General features: G+C 36.4%; 1 protein-coding gene across 9 annotated transcripts in view; it reads right to left on the minus strand.

The window, feature by feature from the left end:
• The window catches only part of SCAPER (S-phase cyclin A associated protein in the ER), a 413,812-nt gene that overhangs the window by 239,322 nt on the left and 160,710 nt on the right, over window positions 1-13,780 (minus strand). For all 9 annotated transcript variants that reach the window (XM_055556199.1, XM_055556197.1, XM_055556200.1 and 6 more), the window contains one exon: window positions 4,703-4,839. In XM_055556199.1, the coding sequence (XP_055412174.1) occupies window positions 4,703-4,839 (137 nt within the window). The remainder of the gene's footprint in view (window positions 1-4,702; window positions 4,840-13,780) is intronic.

Raw genomic sequence — 13,780 nt, forward strand, 5'->3', positions numbered from 1 at the left:
ATTATATCTCACTAAAGCTGCCATAACAAGTCAACATAATGCACCAAACTGATAAAAATGAAAGAGTGCATTTCAATAGATGTAGAAAAGGCATTTGAGAATATGGTATATCAATCTAAGAAAAAAGCACTCAGGAAGTTAAGAATAGAATAAAGCTCCCTCCATCTGAGAAATGACATCTACAGAAATTGTAAGGTATGATGTTATAGCTAATATAACGTAATAGTGAAAACTCTACTGCTTTCTCCCTAAGATCAGCACCAAAGCTTCTGTTTTGTATTTTGTAGAAGGTGCAACACAGTGCAATAGACAATAGAAAAAAATAAACAGTATACTAAGTAGAAAAAAACAAATAAAATTGATTTTATTCTGATATGTTTATGTACATAAAGAAATCTTATAAATTTATAAAACTATTAGAACTCATATGTCTATTTGGAAAAGTCCCAATAGCTAGTGAATATACAAATAGTAATTCTGTCTATATGTTCACAACAAAAAATATTACAAATATAATTTTCAATAGAAACAAAAACTTAAAATATTAGGGATAAATTTAATGAAGTATTTGTAAAGCATTTAAACTGAAAATTACAAAAAACTACTAGAAAAATTACATAAGCTCTAAACAAATGCAGATACACATCTCATCATGAATTGGAAGATTCAAAATTATCAGGATATCCTTTCTTCCTAAGCTTATTTACAGATCAGTGCAATGCCAATCAAAATCCCAAGAGACTTTTTAATTTTAGATAGTAAAAACTGGTCTTAATAGTTTTGTGAAAATGCAAGACATTGGAAAAACAAAACTTCAAAAAGAAAACAAAGTTGAAGACGTCTATTGCTTTATCTTAAGACCTACTACAAAGCTACCGTAATCAAGACAGTGTGAAAAGGAACAAAATAATGGAAGAGAACAGACCAGAAGCAGATTCAGACTTCATGGGGTGATTTATATTTTTTATTAGGTGTCAAAATAGAAAAGCAGGGTAGAATAGAAGAGTCCAGAAATAGACTTACTCACATAGGGGAGATTTTCTTTTTTTAACCAAAGTATTAAAACATTGTAATCGGAATGGAAATCTTTTCTGTGGATAGTGTTGGAATAACTGGCTGGCTATACAGAAAAATAAACTTGGACCTATTCTTCATATTATACCCACTAATTTGTTTGAGCCAGATCATAAATCTAAATGCCAAAACTAAAATTACAAGGCTTCTAGAAAAAAAAATCTGAAGGTTTTTTAACCTTTCGTCAGACAAAAATCTCTTAGAACCCAGAAAGCACAAGACCTAAAAAGAACATATTGATAAGATAGATATCATCACGATTAAAAATACATTTGCTTATCAACAGCTATTGCTAACAAAATGTATAGCCAAGCTCCAGATTCAGAAAAAAATTCACATAACACATAACTGGCAAAGAACATGTAGCTAGAATATATAAACAACTCAAAGATAAAATGACAAACAACTCAACTTTTAAAATGGGCAAAAACCTTCAAAGACATGTCATAAGGGAAGATATGAATGGTGAAAAATTACATGGAAAGATACTCAATACATATTATTAATCACTAAGGAAGTGCAAATTAGAATCACGAGATACAATTATCCTCACACTGGAATTAAGATTAAAATTTAAAAAATTAAAAATACCAAGTATTGACAAATGTTGAGCTACTGGGACTCCCCCAGGTTGCTGATGGAAGTGTAAAATAGTACCACCACTGTGAAAAAAATGTGGAATTTCAGTTTTAAGTATTTATCCAAGAGAAAGGAGAATGTAAATACACCTAAAGACTTGATAGAAGGTTAATTTACAAATGTCAAATAAGTGAAAACCCAAATGTCTATTAACAGATGAACAGATACAAATTTATGGAATATGCACACAATGGTATGAAATGAAATGAAAAAAAACAAACCACACACAAGTCAAAGCACAGATATGTCTCGAAAATGGTATACAGCTGGCCCTTGAACATGGCACTGAGCTACACGGGTCTCCTTATACTTGGATTGCTTTCAGTAGTAAACACCACAGTACCACACAGTCCCCAGCTGGCCAAACCCGCGGAGGTTTAACCGAGAGGAACTGCAGAAATGGAGCACCAACTGTCAGTTACGTGTGGATTTTTTGACTGAATGGACAGTCAGTGCTCCTAACACTCTCATTGTTCAAGGATCAACTGTACTTGGTAAGAGAAGTCAGCCACAAAGGCTTCGTTTGTATGTATTTCTAGAATAGGAAAAACTACCCTATGAGGATAAAAAGCAGGTCAGTGGTTACCAAGAGCCAAGGGTGGTGAAAGCCTGACTGGAAAGAGACACAAAGACCCTGAAACAATGCAAAGACTCTTACACATGATACGTGAGTATGCAGGTTTGACAAAACTCAACAAACTGTGCATTAGCGATCTCTACATTCACTTATGTAAATCGTACCGCAATAAAAAAATTATTGATATAGGTATGTAAGCATAGAAGGATACGTATATGCCAAAAAATTAGCAGCATCAGAATTATAGGATTTTTCCTATAATTTAAAGATTTCCTTTAATAACCTAGCATTACTATATATATATATATCAGAGCCTGAAGGACAGCCTCACTGAAAAGGTTAACATTTCAGCAAAGACCTGAAGGAGGTAACAGTGCTAAGCTCTACGGATATATGTGGGAGAGCTGTCCAGAAAGAGGAAAACTGGAGTGTAAAAGCCCTGAGGCTTTGAGAAGAGAAGTGACATGATCTGACATGTTAACAGGTCACTTTGGCCAGCATGTTTAGAATAGACTGTGAGAAGCCAAGGATAGAAACAAAGAGACTAGTCAGGGAAGTACTGTAATAATCCAGGTGAGATATGACGGAGGCTTGATTGAGGGGGGAGATAGTGATGCTGGAGAAAGAGTCTCTGAATGTACTTAACAGCAAAGCTAACATGATTTGCAGTTGGGCTGGATGAGACGTGGGAGAAAGAAAAAGGTCAAGGACAATTTCAAGGGTTCTGGCATACACAACTAGAATAGACTTACCTGGTTATTAACATAGAGAAAACTAGAAAGGAGGTTTGGAGGGGCAGATGCAGAGAAGAAAGCAGGAACTTGTTTTGGATACACTAAATTTGAGTACAATTGAAGAGATATAAAACCAGTAGTCATCAACAGGTGGAGAATACAAACACCTGGTGAACTAACCAAAGGAATGTGTACATAGAGGAATAAGAGAAAGGTCTAAAGAATGGACTCAATACCATTTCTGGAGGTCAGCAAGTTCTCAGCATAAACCAGAAATGAAGGCCAGTAATACCCTAAAGTATATACTCTAAAACTATTCTTAGAAACTTCAAGGAACTACAAAAAAACCCAAAACCAACCAAAAAAGCCTTTTCTATTCTTTGCTTGAATGAGTATTCTCAAGTTTCCACTGATTATGTAAGATGAAATGGACATCTTCTTTTAATTACAATCTGAAATTGGAAACTATAGAGATATAATACCTGTTCACCATTATTCTAGACCTGTATTTCTATAATTCCATAGGTCAAGCTTCTCTTTTTCTAACCATTTAGGAATAAAGGTGCAACAATATATTCAGACAACCTTTCTTCAAATAGCAAAGAATTATTTTCTAAGGAGGAACTACATTTGTGTCCTGGAACAAGACTCATCAGTCATCAGATGATGCTCAGAGCTTGTGAGGTAATGATGTACTACACAGCTGTCTGATCCTCAGATGTCACTTTGGAGGCTGATGATAAACTACAGGTCTGACAACTCACTTTCCATTTCAAGATATTTCTTGAACTTTCTCTTGTTGTGACAGGCAACCAAATTGATTAAACCTAGTCATGGGATTTGACACTACAGCCAGCAGACTTCTATTTGTTGATTGCTATTGATTTTCTTTGGTACTTCATTTAAAAATCAATAGTTGGAAAGAAAAATAGGCTTGGTTTACACATACTTAAACATACTATTGTATGCTGAAGGAGGCACAAGTTTGGCAGGGCTTTGGCATCCAATTATAAGAAGAGCTCTTAACAGGTGAAAGCAAGGGCTTTAGATCGATATTCAGTTTTCTTTCTCAATCAAAGAAAGTGGCTATAAATTAGGCTCATCAGTATTATTTTCAAGGCTTTCTTGAAGCAAACAAGTTCAAACTTTTGGAGAGGGGCAGACAGTCTTCCTTGGATTTACATTAAAAATGATACACAACTAAAACTTTTTCTTTGTTTTTAAGCACATTTATAGTTCCTGAGGGCTTCCCTGGTGGCTTGGTCAGTAAAGATCAGATCAGATCAGATCAGTTGCTCAGTCGTGTCCGACTCTTTGCGATCCCATGAATCACAGCACGCCAGGCCTCCCTATCCATCACCAACTCCCGGAGTTCACTCAGACTCACGTCCATCGAGTCAGTGATGCCATCCAGCCATCTCATCCTCTGTCGTCCCCTTCTTCTCCTGCCCCCAATCCCTCCCAGCATCAGACTCTTAAGAATCCACCTGCAATGCATGACACCTGGGTTTGATCCCTAGATCAGGAAGATCCTCTAGAGATGGAAATGGCTACCCACTCCAGTCTTCTTGCCTGAAGAATTCCATGGACAGAGTCTGGTGAGCTACAGTCCACGGGGTCACAAAGAGTCAGACATGACTGAGAGACTAACAATTTCACTTTTTTCTTTTCATGGTACCTGAAGTTCATCCGCGCTTTTATCTTTTTGGCTTTCTTCTTATTTTTCTGCCGCTCTTCTCCATCTTTCAAAGGCTCTGGTGGAGCTGTACTTTCAACCACAATGTCAATAACATATTTCTTTAAGGAAAGGTGCTCCTGCAAGATAAATAAATGAAATAATAATTAAAAATAACATGGCACTGCTACAGACTACAGTGAATAGAAAAGAATACACAGATGAAAGTAAAAGTAACCTCTATGAAATACTGGCTTCAAAAATTGCTTTGGTAAACACTGAAGAAATCATTTTACTTGAGACTTTGATGGACCTGTCAAACTTTGCTGCACATCAACTGAGCTAAATGGTAAGGATACAGGGACATACTCAAGTGCCCTGCAACCCCACACTGCAGTAGGAGAGGTAAAATACCATACTCAAATCTATAAAACCCAGCTTGGTACCACAGGAGCTCAAAAGGGCAAACAGGATCACTTGGGGTGATGAGGAAAGATTTTAAGAAGGAAGCACCATGTCTGCTATCCCTTGAAGGATGGATTGAATTTGAACATATGGATATTGGGTATGTGTGTGTTTGTTTGGGCTGGTAGTTGCGAAAGGTGGCAGGAAGGAGAAAGGAGTAGGGCATCCCAGAAAACAGGCAGAGGTGAGAAAGCAGAATGTGGCTAGTGGCAGCAGAAATTTGGTCTGGCTGAAGTACACAGAGTTTGGCCCCACTTCCCTCCTTAGCCATCTTGGATTTTATGGCACCTCATTATTATTACTCTCCTGCATGTACACAACTCCCTTGTCCCTCTATTCTTTCATACCTGCATGGAAAAATCTCAACCCTAAATCTAACTCTTTCTCTAGTTTGTACTCGTAACTGAGCAGATTAATATGGCTATAATCACAAACCATGGTGACAAGATCTCAGTTTAAATTTATGACCTCACACCTCAAATGGGCTCTAGAACTGCCAGGCCATCTAGCAGCCTTAATCTACTTTGTCTACATTCTCCCTCCTAGAAATTATTTTAGACCCTCTCCTTAAATTTCCAACATCATTAGAACTGTAGATCACTTCTTCCTTCCTGACACACTTTCTTCATTAGGTTTCTAGATAACACACTCTCCTCCTAACTCCAGCTGTACCTTCTAAGTCTTCTTTGCTGGATCCTTTTCCTCTTCTTGACGGATAAAGATTAAACATCTCAGACTTATACTCATAACGTCCTTCTTCTCTATTCAAACTTATTTATCAAGTACAGTGACTTGAAATATCATTCACAGAGGCAATTCCCAAATTTTTATCTCTAATTCAGACTTCTCCCCTGAACTCTATTTCTATATCAAACTATCTACTGAAAATCTCTACTTAAGTGGAGTATTTCCAACATAAGCATTTCCAAAATAATACTCTACAACATAGCTGTTATGCTACTAATATACATTAAAAATTGACCTTAGGGTGTTTAGTAAGTGGTGCCACTATCTGCATAACTGCTCACATCTAATACATCAGTAAATCCTATCAGCTCTACTTTCAAATATACCCATATTAATCTCAATCCAATCACTTCTCCCCATCACCATCACTTAATCTAAGGCCTCCTCATAGCTTTCATTTGCATTATGAAATAGCTTCTTAAATATTCTTCCAGCTTCTATGGTCTCAAAATCTTTTCTTTACAAAATCAGCAATTTTAAAAAATATAAACCACATCATATCATTCCTCTTATCAAAATCTTGCATTCTCATCACATTCAGGGTAAAATCCAAAGTCCTTATCACAGTCTACTAAGCCCCACATCATCAACCTCTCTGACCTCATCTGACATTACTCTCTCCGTTGTTCACTCCACTGTGGATGGAGTGGGCATATTAAACAGTAGAACTGATAGGGTTTACTTATAGGTTAGATTGAGCAGTTGTGCAGTTACTGAACACTCTAACAGCCAATTTTATGTATACAAGGAGCATAAGAGTTTTGTTGTAGAATGTTATTTTGGAAATGCTTATGGTGGAAACACAAGTGGAGAGTTCCAGGAGACAGTCTGATATAGGAGTGGAGTTCAGGATGTTGTTGCTCTTCACATTCATCAGGAATGGTACTGCCTCAAGACTCTTGTTTCCTTAGCCAAGAATATTCTTCTCCAGGTACTTGCATGGTCTCAGCTAAAATGAACATCCAACCTTACATAACACCATTATTTGCCATCTTCTTATTTTTCTTCATAGGATTTGTCTATCATCGGTTCCTGGTATCAATATTCATTTGTAATTTCCTGCACTAGAACATAACTTTCATGAGGGCACTGACTTTGTTTTGTTCAGTGATGGTTCGGTATCTGGTACTGTGCCTGGCATACAGTAGGCACTCAATAAGTATAGGTTAAATGAATGATGAAACGAAGGTAACAAGATGTAATACAATATCTGTGGTCAAATGAATGAAGTCAAAACATACAAACTTTCAGTTATAAGATTAAGTAAATCTTCAGATTGTACAACATAGTGAGTATAGTTAACAATGCTGCTGCTAAGTCGCTTCAGTCGTGTCCAACTCTGTGCGACCCCATAGACGGCAGCCCACCAGGCCCCACTGTCCCTGGGATTCTCCAGGCAAGAACGCTGGAGTGGGTTGCCATTTCCTCCTCCAATGCATGAAAGTGTAAAGTGAAAGTGAAGTCGCTCAGTCGTGTCTGACTCTTGGCGACCCCATGGACTGCAGCCTACCAGGCTCCTCCGTCCATGGCAGGAGAAGCATTTTCATTTCCTCCGTCCATTTTCTAGGCATGAGTACTGGAGTGGGTTGCCATTGCCTTCTCCGTAGTTAACAATACTGTATTGTATATTTGAAAGTTGCTAAGAGAGTAGATCTTAAAATTCTCATTACAAGAAAAGATTGTAACTCTGAGTGGTCATAGACTGTAACTAAACTATGGTAATCATTTCACTATATGCAGATATATAAAACATTGTTGCATACCTAAGACTAACACAAATGTTCTATGTCAATTATATCTTGATAAAAAAGGACAAAAGTAGTATTCTGAGGGCTTATTATACAATGTACACTGAGGTAAGTCCCTTACATATGATCATTGATTTAGTCCTTTGAACTGCACTAAAAGGTATATATTGTTATTACTTTCATTTTAACTATTAGGAAACAGACACAGAATCAAATAACTTTCCTGAAGTTAGAAAGTCAAGATCATGACGATTAGCAGTTTTGTAGATAGTAGTGATACAGCCTAATTTAAATCCAGACAATATGATTATGGAGTATATATTTTTGGCTAGTACTTTAGAGACATGGTTAGAAAATGAGTTGAGCCATAGAGCTGTGCTTATTATGAAACTTCTATGCTTAGTGAGGTCAGAGGGAAAAAGCCAAATCCTGTATATTTTCTCTTATATATGGAATCCCCCAAATAAAGCAAACAAATGGATATAATAAAACAGAAACAGACTTATAGTCACAGAGAACAAACTAGTGGTTATCATTGGGAAGAGGGGTAAGAGAGGAGCAAGATAATGGAAGAGGATTAACAGGTACAAACTACTAATTATTAAATAAATAAGATCAAGGATGCAAAGTACAAGATAGGGTATATAATCAGTGTTTTACAATAACTTTAAATGAATATAATCTATAAAAATACTGAATCACAGTGTTGAACAACTGAAACTAATAGAACACTGTAAATCAACCATACTTCAACAAAAAGCAGGAACTTTTCAAATCATAAACTTACCAAAACAGTACAACAAAATCACCCCAACCAAAGGTGGAAAATATTCTCAAAAGTGGAAGTTATTATTTTCACTGATAAATTAGGCCTGTTGTATACAACATCTTTATACTCTGGCACTAAGTATATATAATATACATATACATGCAACTTGAAAAAATAACCTAGGTCTCAAGTCAAATGAAAGCAATCACATAAGTAAATAAAGAAAACTCCCTTAACATATATCCTAAAGATACATAACACAAAGCAAGTCATGTAAAACCACCATCCAAGTTATCATTTATTAAATACTTGCTGTGATCAGCAAAGGGTTAAAGTCTTCACAACCCCATAGAAAGGTGGGAAAATGTTTATATTTTACAGATGTTTAACAAAGGCTCAAAAAGGTTCAATATTATATTCATGATCATAAAACTCAAGTTCAGAAGGGCTTCCCAGGTGGCGCTGGGAACTCGCCTGCCAATGCAAGAGACATAAGAGGCGTGGGTTTCGTTCCTGGGTTGAGAGGATCTCCTGGAGGAGGGCATGGCAACGCACTCCAGCATTCTTGCCTGAAGAATCCTATAGACAGGGGAGCCTGGCAGGTTACAGCTCACAGCGTTGCAAAGAGTGAGACGTGACTGAAGCAACTTAGCATGCACGCATGCAAGACCAAGCTTTTTTCCCACTCCACATTCCCTCCCTCTAACACTGCTCAAGTGGGCTTAGTCTCTGACATCTAATTTCTATCACCGCACTAAGGAAAAGGAGTATTTTAAATGACATTTTTAATTTTGTGAAATGCTTAATTATACTATTTTCATTTGCATACAAAGGGTATTTACATATCTAATAGAATCCATTAATGGTCTAAAACGCAGACATTACATAGAAAAATTTGGATTCCATCCGGAACTAACAAAAACTGCATCTTTTTAAAAGATGTTACAATAACACTCCCAGTATGCATCATGCACTCTCATTAACATTAACTTTTTAAAACAATCTCAAACTAAAACCAAATGAAAATATATTTCTATTTCTGTTTGACTTAATTTTTTCCTAATACAAATCAACACATGTTAATCATAAAAAATAAAGAGTGAATTAAGTCTAAAAGAGAAATGGCGATACAGTATATTAACTCATATATATGGAATTTAGAAAGACAGTAACAACGACCCTATATGAGAGACAGCAAAAGAGACACAGATGTAAAGACGAGACTTTTTGGACTATGTGGGAGAAGGTGAGGGTGGGATGATTTGAGGCATAGCATTGAAACATGCATATTATCACATGTAAAACAGATGACCAGTGCAAGTTTGATGTATGAAGCAGGGCGCTCAAAGCCGGTACTTGGGGACAACCCAGAGGGATGGGGTGGGGAGGGAGGTAGGAGGGGAGTTCAGGATGGGGGGACATATATACACCCGTGGCTGATTCATATGGATGTATGGCAAAAACCACCACAATACTGTAAAGTAATCAGCCTCCAATTAAAATTAATTAATTAATTTAAAAAAATACAACCATGTTAATTATAAAAAATATAAATAAAATTAAGAAATAAAAATCTCCTATAATTTTAACACCTAAAAATAATTGAGTAATCATCCAGACATTTTTATTCTATTTTACAATCTGTTTTTTAAATTTAATATTGCAAATATATTCATTCCATGAAATAATGTTCTATAACATAATCTACTGATTATTTACAGTATACTTAATTTTACTAAATGCTTTTTTGTTAAACATTTGAATTTTTATTTTCAATATGATAAATACTAGGGAAACAAATACAGTTAAACTTCTAGGGACTTCCTTGGTGGTCCACTGCTTAAGAATCCACCTTGCAACGGAGGGACATGGGTGTGATCCCTGGCTGGGAAAAGATCCCACATGCCGCGGGGCAACTAAGCCGGCACACAGCAGCTGGGGAGCCCACATACCACGACTCCTGAGCACCCATATGCTGCAAGTAAGATCTGATGCGGCCAAATAAATAGGCATTAAACAATTTAAATTATTCCTTTATGATCAAAGCATAGAACTGAAATTTCTGGGCTACAGATTACACACATTTTTAAGGCTTTTCATATGTATTCCAAAACAACCAAAATGAGAATAAGTCCCCACAAGTGGTTTGCCAGTCAGTACCTAGCATTTCTGTTTTGTTTTGTAAATTGGTCAATTTGTTAGCTGAAAAACTTATATTAATATGCTTAACCATTTGTTTGTATTTTGTCTTACGTGACTTGAAATACGCCTCTTTTCTAATTCCCGCGGTTTCACAGACTTGCCTCTAGTGGGCTGCGCTACGTTTTCACTGTCTGTAAGGAAGAGGCTGCATTGGATGATGCACTGTTGGATGTGACACAGGATAGTTAATTGTTATTTTTCCATTAAAACCATGAAGACTACACAGGAAGGTTTTGAGATGGTTTCTGAAGAGGGAGAACATGCACAAAGGAGGTTTTCAACACTGAGAAGTGGTTTAGAGAATTATAATGCATTTCTACCTGTGAAGTATTGGCCATTAAAACACTTACAATGAGGATTCTGAGAAGATGAAGGCAGTGGTAATAAAGTTATGGATTCTCTTTGAATCACCATATAAAACAGAAAGAGCAACTGGACAGCAAAATCAAAACCCATAGAAAATATTTACAACAAGTAAGTGACCAGGTATCCCCACAGCCTCCAAGCAGGAGTGGGTGACGGCAAACTACCCACAGATCAGCAGGGTTTCAGTGTCTCTGAAGGAGAAATCAGAGGAAAACAGTCAGACTGAATAATGAACCTGAGAACACAACTCTAAAAAGGAAATCATTTTTCACTGCAGAGTTCAACAGACCAATCTGAGAACAGCATCTAAAACTGAGAGAGGTCTGACCACTGAATTGGCAGGTGAGTAAAAGGTGCCTGCATTAAGAAGGTCAGAAGTCTGTGACCGAGCTAAGCCCCACTCGGTCGCTCAGTCGTGTCCAACTCTTTGTGACCCCATGGACTGTAGGTCAGCAGACTCCTCTGTCCATGAGGATTCTCCATGCAAGAATACTGGAGTGGGTGGCCATGCCCTGCTCCTGGGGATCTTCCCGAGCCAAGGATCGAACCAGCATCTCTTATGTCTCCTGCATTGGCAGGTGCGTTCTTTACCACTAGCGCCACCTGGGAAGCCCAGGCTAAGCCCTATGACCTCTCAAAGCTGAGCCACAAAGAAAACTGCTAAAGAAGGAATTTAATTAAGCAAACTAGGGATAATAGAAACAAAGGGAGGAAATGCCTGGATACAAACAGAACAGGTAAACAGAACTAGGAAATTTTAGAAAGCAAGTCACTATATTTTTTACAAAAACAATAGAAGGAGGTCTAAGAAGTTAGAATAGGTACCCTGAATCGTAACTCATTATAAAGGTCTTATAAAACAAATTCCACTAAAAATAAGCAATACAAAGGTATCAAGATCAAATGACAAAATTATTAAAAGAAAAACAAATAAGTAGAATAGCAACACTACAAACAATGAAAACACCCCCCCAAAAAAAACATACACAGAAAAGATGAATATGTAACCTTCTATTTCAAAATAAGCTAAAACAAATATAAAAAATGTTCTAACACATACCACCATCTCAAAGACTCAGAATTTAAGTTACAAAACTCAGTGAAGATGGCAAAAGAAAATATATCATTTAAGAAATGAAGATAAACTAGAAGACAAAAGAGTGAATAAACACAACAAATAATTCCTCAGTCAACTAAAAATACAAAAGGGAGAAAAATATTTAAAAGAAATAAAAATGATTTGAGAGTGAGTGGAAATACGAAAGATAGACAAAGATACAGCAAACAGGAGCCCTTGAAAAGGAAAACCAAAACAAGGGAACAAATCAAATGTTAAGAACTATAATATAATTCAAGAAAACTTTCCTAAAAAAGAATATAACTGAATGTTGAAAGAGTACACCACATATCTGAAAATACTGACCCAGAGTGGCTAATAGCAAAACATATAATATTATAATTTCTAAAAATAAAATCTATAAAAATGTTAGATTATCGTCAGGCCTTTTGACAGCAATATTTTATGCCAGAACAAAATGAAGTATAGTAGTTTCCTCTTATCCTTGGTTTCACTTTCTGTGGTTTTAATTACCTGTGGTCAACCATGGTCTAAAAATATTAAATGGAAAATTCCAGAAATAAACTCATAAGTTTTAAATTGGGTACTGTTCTGGGAAGTGTGATGAGAACATACACTACCCCACTACATGGCCTGGACGTAAATCTTCCCTTTCCAGTGTTTCCACGCTATATATGCTGCTCACCCATTAGTCACATAGTACCCATCTAGGTTATCACATGGACTGTAGTATGGCAGTGCTTGGGTTCAAGTAATCCTATTTTATTTAAAAATGACTTCTAAGCATAAGAATAGTGACACTGGCAATTTCAATGTTCTCTAACTTGCCTAATTTATGAATTAAACTTTATCATGGGTATTTATACACAGGAAAAAGACAATACAGCTGACCTTTAAAAAATATGGGAGTTAGGGATGCTGATCCCCCCACAGTCAAACATCTACACATAATCTTACAGTTGGCCTTTCATGTTCACAGATGCAACCAGCCACAATCATGTAGTACCATATTTATTTAAAATAATCCATGTATAAATGGACTCACATAATTATAATCTGTCTTGTTCAAGGATTAACTGTATATACAGTATTCAGTACTATCCATGGTTTCAGACATCCACTGGACTGGGGTCTTGGAATATATCCTCCAAGGTTGGGGGGGGAACTACTATAAATTTATTTAGAATTGTCAAAGGAAGAAATGTGAACTACGGATTTTATACCCAGTAAAACCAGCTTTCAAGTATAGAAAGCACAGATAAATTGTTATTAACATTAAAAAAATCTAAAGAGAATATTATTTTCATAAGACCTTTCTGAAGAATCTACTATAGAACAAGCCTCAGAAAATCAACATGACTATAGAGACAGAGACATGAGGACTAGTGGTAAATATTTCATATATACTTACAGAACTAAGACTAAACTAGTGATTAAAAGCTAAGGAACTATAGTTGTAAAATGGTTGTATGTCAGACTTAAAAAAGATGAGAATGGGGAAAACATGAAAAGAATTTTAACCTGTTCTCAGTAATTAACATTGGCAGTAGGATTATTAGTAATGTTATTCTAAGATTGCTGTGTACATAATGTCGGATGAAGTAAAGGAGATTATGAGCATTACTCCTGAGAAACCTGTATGCAGGTCAAGAAGCAACAGTTAGAACTGGACATGGAACAATGGACTGGTTCAAAATTGGGAAAGG

This window comes from Bubalus kerabau, chromosome 19, assembly GCF_029407905.1.
Source record: "Bubalus kerabau isolate K-KA32 ecotype Philippines breed swamp buffalo chromosome 19, PCC_UOA_SB_1v2, whole genome shotgun sequence".
NCBI lineage: Eukaryota > Metazoa > Chordata > Mammalia > Artiodactyla > Bovidae > Bubalus > Bubalus kerabau.